Consider the following 7,980-nt stretch of genomic DNA (forward strand, 5'->3'; position numbering starts at 1 on the left):
AATGATAGAATAATATAAGATTTAAATATGTTTATAAACTAAATTGAATAACAACCATTAGATGGTAGAATATTCTATGTTATCTATACAGCAAATTATAAAAATAAGATTAATTTAAATGTATATTATAGAATATACTAGAACACCGTAGACGAAAAAAGCTCAGCATATTCACGCTTAAGGACCAGTTTGCTCTCACTTCAAAAAAGGAAGGGTAAGGAATTAAAAAGACACGAACTTTTTAGACTTACTCCTGAAGATGCTTGCTTGTTTCTCCGTCAACAAAGCATAGATGGATTTCTCGTGGCAACCCAAGTAGACAGGACGCACTGGGCCAGGAAGCATATTGAGCAATTCCACATAGGGCGTGATATTCTCAGGCTCTGGAATCAAGAACAATTTGAGATGATGATCTAGATGTATTTTGAGCGCATCTACTAGGAGAAGCGCCACAAGCAAGAGAAATATAGACTTCCACATAGTGCTGTTACGTTAGGAAAACGCGTGCCCCAATAGGACTAAAAATCTTCTATTGATAATAGCTTATTCTCCTTGTGTAAGAAGCTGCGTGAATCAGAACCAGGGTCAACAAAAGATTAAGGAAATAATTTTGTTTACTCTTCTCAACACGCTCCATGTCACTTGCTCGGTGCAGGGCGGTGATGTCAGTGATCCAACATATCTCAAGAATCGCTTGCCTCCAACATTGAGCAGTGAGGGATCCACCACTTGAACATCTTGCTCGCCACTCAGCTCAAGTTACCAAAACGACGAAAAAAACTAAAGATCTCTGTTTACCTGATCGATAAAAGGGTCGTACTCGGATCCAATCGTGTACATGACAGCGACGGACAAGATGCCCACGAGATGCTTCTCATTCACAGTGTCGCTGTGAACATGGATGTGATACTCGCTACAAGGATGATATGGATTCAGGAGATACATACTGCTATGTCGTGGTCGAGATTGGTGAGTGGCATTCGCTGGTTTGTATCTCGTCTGGAGCAGCTTCAAAGAGCACAATGTCCACCGGAGATTGCATTCTGCCACTGCTGCAAACCCTCCATTCTTTTCCCAAGTTTCCCCAGTTTGCCTAGCTGCAGTCCCATTCGAGTAGTCATACTCCTCGGCTAGAAGAAAAGAAAACAATATGATCGATCAATTTCGTTTGAAAACTATATACCTGCTTGTGTGATGATCATGGCTTGTGCAGAAACTAATAGCAATAGTATGAGATTCTCTCCATCTCTCCTAAACCCCATTAACACTTTAGTCAGCCGTGATCCGTGGAACGCGAAAAAATCCTTTTGAGTTGTGAATGTGGCACGGCCTTTGGCACGCGGGGTCCCCAAAATAAATAAAGCATCAGCATCAGAATCTTATGGGTTTTCTTCCTGCGCGTTGGGTGCTGGGCGCCTCTCAGGTACGTTTTTCTCCCCTCATGGCGAGGATTTGGGCGCTCTAAAAAGAAATGCGAGCTGCACGGGTGTTCATCCAGTGTCTCCTTTCTTCTCTTCTAGCCTGCCGAGAATGGCCAGATGCATGCTGCCCCAGACGGGATTCAACCGTAGACGATGACAAGAGGTAAAGTTTATTTCCTGTTTGTAGATCATTAGTTTTTTCCTAAAACTGTCTAGCCTAGGGTATTTCCCAATGCACCTGGTTTGTGTAGGCTTTTCAATTTAGAGAAGCATTGGTGTTTCTGATGAATCAAGTGTTGAGAGTGAGACTGTTGAGGATAGAGATATTTTTTAGGTAAGTTAAATTATCCATTATCATACTAAATGTTATTTGCATAGGGATTTGAAAATTTCCTCCAGCTTTAGTAGAAGTCTAATTAATTTTGCCACTTAAAATTCTCAAGACACTTACCTTGGAATTTCAAGGCTGATGCAATAGAAGTATATGGCTCATTGATCCTAATTGGAGGGGTGTATATAATAAGATGCCACTAGGAGAGTATTGAATCTTGTCTGGGCTAATGTTTCTATGAATCATGTTTGCATAAACTAGGGGATTATCAACTCCCACTCCAACTGTAGAACCATAGGATATTGTTTTAGTTGACAGTAAATATGGCAAACATTAGCTATACACAATTTAGCTAGACTCCAACAAAGACACATGACTAGAATTCACTGACAAGTATACTCAAATGACATGTTTTATGCACTATGCCAAATGGATTGAAGTTCAATTTTATATTCTATAAACTAACATTAGTCACAAAAGTACTAGACAACAACAACATGTCCACATAAATGTCTTCTTAAATTGCATGGTATAGAGTTTAATAAGAATACATGTAGGTTCTTGTTCAACTAGAAACAATGGCTCAACATAAGTGACAAATACAACAATGCTAATACACTTGCAAGTAGAGAGGATGTATGATTTGGTCTATTTCACACATAAGAGTTCAAAGCTATATTAGATGCAACTACAAAGATGGAGTTGATAACCACAAATGACCTAGACTCTGGTGCAATGGTTTTGTTGGGAAGCTTTGGCATTGGAAGCTACAGAAATGAAGATATAGTTTCAATGATTGTTAGCTATGCCAAACTTGTCTGGATGGGTGGTGAGGTTTTTTTACATCACATGCTAAATGACCATGCCATGCCACACTGATGGGAGTGGCAACTAGTCCTAGCTGCTGCAGGGGTCCTCAAGGCTGACTTCAAGTGACTCTTCTGTAATGGTGGCATTTAGGATGTTCTCACTAGGGCGAGAGGACATGTTGGAGGAGACTGCATCTTGGTACCGGGAAAGAAGATGAGTTAAAATTCCTACATCGCTACACTTTCCCATATTGAATATATTTGTTTGGCACCTATGTAGGAACAAGGATGTAATTTAAAGTTTAAGGGACTTGTTTGAGAGAGCAGAAACACAGTATATATATTTCTTAGGTTTCCTCATTGGCAATATGATGCTTTGACTATACAAAGAGGCACAAAGATGGTTGCACAATTCAAGGTTAATGGTATAACTCTAATATTAATGTTGTTCCAAATTGCCTTAAGATGTGAATTCACATGTTTCTAGTTTTAGTTTTAACAGCACCTAAGGACATCAAAGCTTAACATTATGTACACAACAGAACTTGGCAATAGTTTTGTTTTGGAGGACCAAGCTATGGATGCCAGAGGCCTAATGAAAAATGTATTGTGTGAAGCTCTTTATCAAGTTCTAAGCAGTGCCATGGTTTTCATGCCTCACATTTGCACTTATGTTGTAGTCAATTGGAATGTTTGTGATGGGAGAAGGTGGTGCCTATTGACATCCAAGGATGTTGCCTAGTATGACACGATTGCAGGAGTGTTATAAAAACTTTGTAAGTCTCTATAGTCCTTTGTAATGCTTTCTAACAAGGATTCAATGTGCAAGCAATGTTCATGGGTTGGTTTCTTTTCCAAGTGTTCAAGAACAATGTCTAGGTATCATGGACTTGCACAATAGCCATGCTTGCAATAGCAGCAAGGGAGATGCCTGAGCAAGATGACAAGAGATTGTGTCAGGGCAAAGTATTTGAAATGGATTTGAAATCCACCTTATTTGCTGTGTGGAACGCCATGAACATGCTCTGAGGGGTGACAAGTCAAGGCTCTAAACAGGTTCAGAAGGAGTCAGTGGAAACCATTCTTAAGGACCTTACAATTGTATATCTCAACTAACTCTTACAACCACAATAACTATGTTGACACCATGGAAGAATGCATGTCTATAGTAGTGTGGCAAGTGTTGTTTGACAAGCTAAAGTAAGTGGTATACATGTTAAAGGGCAAGTTTTGCTCACTCCATGATAAAGGGGGCACAGGAAATACCCCACCAGAAAAGGATTTTACTTGGTATATTGGCCAGCCTGGCACAGATGCACTTCTTCAAGTTTTCCAGGTCTATATGATCATCTGGCTAGAACAATTCATTGAGTGCCCATAATTTAGCAACAATATAGATGAGAACTTGCACACTTGATCAATTGGTTTGCAAGTGATAATCCTCCTAATTTGAAAATTGCTTCTTCTGCAGAAATCAATAGCAAATGGCTCTCAAAATTACACCACTTTGCATGTGACTCCCTTGAATTTAAGTTGAGTGAGCCAATATGGATTTAGTGTTATACAATGAATAACTAACTTGATCGATATCTTATAACTTAGACTTGCTTGAGGGATATATTGTTCTTGTTAAACTACCCTAGCAAGGAGTGCACACAAGACTTGCTATATCAATCGCTTTTTAACCCAGTCTTGTATGGCAGAAATGATGAATGTGAATTTGAACTCTTATAAAGTAAGAAATTTAAAATTGTCTAGAGTCTAAGTTCATCATGAGAATATTTTATATATTCTAGCAGGCATTTTATTTTTCACTCGTTTCCTTTAGTAGACAAAGATATATTCATCATGGCTTCTAATAAATCTTCTAAAATGGGATTTGCTTTAGGAACAAGAGTCACAATCTTCTAAACCATGTTTTCCTCTTTTATTTGGGCTTGGTGCCATAATCATGTGGATGAAACTACAGGCCTAGGGCTTTTTTATAGCCAGATCTCTACTTCATACAGTGAGTAAAATCCCCTCTAAAGCACTATGCAATCTGATAAACCCTTGACCTACTCCATAGAATGAGAGGGAGAAGGATTGATGGAGCTGTGTGAGACAAAAATCAATGTAGCAAAGTATAGAAAAAAATTAACAATACTCAAACAACATACATAGAATAGTTTTAGCCCATTCTTGCTCACCTAAAATCTTGGATTTATAATTTTTCACTACAACAGTTAGTTTAAATTTGCCAAAGTTTAACGTATCTTTGAAGCTATAAAAGAAATTTTGGCATTCAAGTTAAATTTTTTAATTTGCTATTGCCAAGAACTCTCTGGTCCTTGGCTCTCTATAGATCAATGACTACCACGGAAATGATGGGAAGCTCTACTTGACAGCGAAAGCATGACTTTCAAATACTCCAGTATACAGTATTTTCGTAAGTTACTGAAATCCTCGGAAGTTCTCCTGGTACATGCGGCGCTTTGCTGGTGTCCGTTTGTCTTGAATGCATGACGTTGAGCTTCTGAGGGATCCAGCACCAGTTAACAAAATTTTTTCTCAGTCACAAATTTGACCGGCCTTATTTGCCAATGTGCTGTCTTTGATGATTTTGGCAATGCAAGTCTGAGATGCCTTATCGACGCCGGCAAAGAATCAAAGTAGGTTTAAATTTACCGGGCAACACCACTAACATTCAGGAGCGGAGGAGAGGCGATGGACTGGGGCCTTTGAGACCAAGAGCTTTGCCGGAGTACTCTTCTCATGATGGGAAAAATTAAAATTCGATAGATTAACAATTACCAGGCCAGCTATTTGGCTCTCATCTGGAAAAGAAAAGAGACTTTCTTCTCTGTCAACTCACCACTCGTTGTAATGTTTTCATATATGAATCGAGATCACTCCTTTTTGTCCTCAATCTCAAACGGCCGGCCTATTTCCCGGGATGTTTCTCTGACCTGGAGATTTGAAGCCGCCGGGCACTATCTATCTAGCCATTGCCAGATGAATGTAGGGCAGAGATCCACAACAGAATGGTGCCACGGAATGCACTACACCCCTGTTGCATTGAAGTCCAACTTAAGCATAGCAAATTTATTGTTAACCTATGAGATAATCAAATAAATAAGGACGTCCAGCTGGGCTCCAAAAGACCCTGGCGCCCAGCTGGGGCATAAGACGTCTTCAGAAAGCACAAGAGAGTCAAAAGAGCTTTTTCTGTAGGAGAACAAGCAAAACAATAGTGATAGGTTGAATCGTAGTTAATCTTGAAAAATCTTAGAACAGCACAGCATATTCACTTTTAAGAATCACAGGAACATTTGCCCTCGCTTCAAAAAACGATAAGGAATTAAAAAACAAAAATCAACTTTAAGACTTACTCCTCAAGATGCTTGCTTGCTTTTCCGTAGAAGGAATGGACGCGATCCAGGTAGACAGGACGCACTGGGCCAGGAAGCCTATTAAGCAATTCCACATAGAGCGTAATATTCTCGGGTTCTGGAATCAGATGGATGTATTTTGAGCTGGTTTGCATCTACTAGGAGAAGCGCCACAAGCAAGAGAAATATTAATTTCCACATAGTGCTGTTGCTAGCTTAAAAAACCGCGTGCCCTAATAGGACTAAAACGAATCTTCTATTTATAATAGCTTATTCTTCTTCCAAGTATCGATCTGTTGTTATCACCCTGTACACAGAATGTTAGAAGTTGTTTATTAGCGCGTGAATTAATTCTTACATTGAGGGCATTCATCAAAAGCCGGTACTGGGTTTTCGAGATCGTTCGTGGCTGCAACATCAGAACCATGGTCAGCGGAAAAGAAACAAAAGATTAAGGAAATAATTTGTTTACTCTTCTCAACACGCTCCATGTCACTTGCTCGGTGCAGGGTGGTGATGTCAGTGATCCAACATATCTGAAGAATCGCTTGCTATTTACCTGATCGATAAAAGGGTCGTCCTCGGATCCAATCGTGTACATGACGGCGACGACTGCAAGCCTGTTGTCTTCACTCCTGTGGACGAGATGCCCCTCGACTGCGAGATGCTTCCCATTCACAGTGTGCTCGCCGGGAGCATGGATGTGATACTCGCTCACACTGTACAAGGTGCCATCGATGATGAGCGATCCCGATGAAGAATCGCCAAACTCGAGCTAAAGGCGAGTGTACTCAGCAGATGGATACAAAGTCTCGAATAAAGTGCCGCTGTTCTGGACTAGATCTAGGAAATGCCAATAGGAATTTGGCCCTACCATCACGAACGCTCCATGTTTCGTCGGCCAAGTTTCTTTCGTGCCCAAGAAAAGGCCTCGATTGCAACATGCAGGAACGTCCCCAAGCCCGTGTAAATGCAATCGCTCACTCGTTTCCACCCTGGAGAAAGTGGAAGGGCCTGCTCAGTCAATAGTAACTGTTGACTTTGGTCGTGCACGAGAGCGTATGAATGTGCTTTATTTTTTCTCTTGTTGCGGCCTTCTGGACTGTGCCGCCAAATAGGGAGAAACCATATTCTTCCTTTGGAATTTCGTATTTTGTTGGAATACATCCCTGCCTATTAGTGTTTTTGTGTAGGCAGTAGCTTCTCTGCTTCAGAAAAGATGAGCCGGTTTGGAGAAATCAAACGCGGCATCTGGCTATAGAGAGAACGTTCCATTCTAAAACTTTATGTGTCACGAGGAATTTTATTCTGGATGATGATGTCAGGTGACAAACATAAACAGTTTGGCATTTTCCTTGAACATATGCTTGCAGCCTCCTAGAACTGCGCTGCTCGATCTACCAATTCTCGTAAGGAATGGGGCATTCCGAGAATTGAACTCGGGACCTCTCGCACCCTAAGCGAGAATCATACCACTAGACCAAATGCCCATTAGTCAGCGAAATTTCCATGTTTTCCGTACGGATGATTGAACAAAAAAAAATGCATCAGCATCAGAATATTGTGGGGCGTTGCCCTCTCAGGTACGTTTTTGTCCCGAGGATTTGGGCGCTCTAAAATGAAATGCGAGCTGCGCGGGTGTTCTTCACAGTGTTTCTCCTCTCTTCTCTTCTAGCCTGTCGAGAATGGCGAGATGCATGGAGGATTTGGGTGTTCCATGGCGAGGATTTATGACGCGGGCGTTCTTCCACAGTGTTTCTCCCCTTCTCAGCATGTCGAGGACGGCGAGACTGGCGAGCATGGCGAAGCAAGACATTATGACGCGGGCTCCTGGGCCCGGCATCTGGCGAGAGATGGCACAGAATGGCGACGATTTGGGCGTCCTGGCCATGGCGAGGCAGGCCAGGCGTTCTTGGGCGAAGATCTGGGGGTTCTTCCAGTGTTTCTCCTCTTATCGAGAACAACGAGTTGCATGGCAAATGGCAAGGACTTCGACGCTCTGAGCTTGATTGTTTGGAGATGGCGGTGAGCGAAGGGAGCCAAGATCT

At 41.4% G+C, this 7,980-nt stretch overlaps 1 protein-coding gene, 1 long non-coding RNA gene and 1 other non-coding gene across 3 annotated transcripts; all 3 read right to left on the bottom strand.

Moving 5' to 3' along the window:
* Nucleotides 1-585: 585 nt before the first annotated feature.
* Nucleotides 586-6,087, bottom strand: LOC9634417 (alpha carbonic anhydrase 7). The gene is made up of 5 exons (XM_024664813.1): nt 5,933-6,087; nt 5,684-5,768; nt 952-1,093; nt 799-870; nt 586-737 (listed from the first exon to the last, which is right to left on the bottom strand). Exons 1-5 carry the CDS (start codon nt 6,085-6,087, stop codon nt 586-588), a joined length of 606 nt encoding a protein of 201 aa, XP_024520581.1.
* Nucleotides 6,088-6,217: 130 nt separating this feature from the next.
* LOC112342662 lies at nt 6,218-6,443 on the bottom strand. The gene is made up of 3 exons (XR_002991037.1): nt 6,405-6,443; nt 6,291-6,341; nt 6,218-6,239 (listed from the first exon to the last, which is right to left on the bottom strand). It is a non-coding gene; the product is annotated as an uncharacterized LOC112342662 (long non-coding RNA).
* A 907-nt stretch (nt 6,444-7,350) lies between these two features.
* On the bottom strand, nt 7,351-7,422 carry TRNAP-AGG. Its single transcript has one exon. It is a non-coding gene; the product is annotated as a tRNA-Pro (tRNA).
* Nucleotides 7,423-7,980: the final 558 nt, after the last annotated feature.

This window comes from Selaginella moellendorffii, unplaced genomic scaffold, assembly GCF_000143415.4.
Source record: "Selaginella moellendorffii unplaced genomic scaffold, v1.0 SELMOscaffold_114, whole genome shotgun sequence".
Taxonomy (NCBI): domain Eukaryota; kingdom Viridiplantae; phylum Streptophyta; class Lycopodiopsida; order Selaginellales; family Selaginellaceae; genus Selaginella; species Selaginella moellendorffii.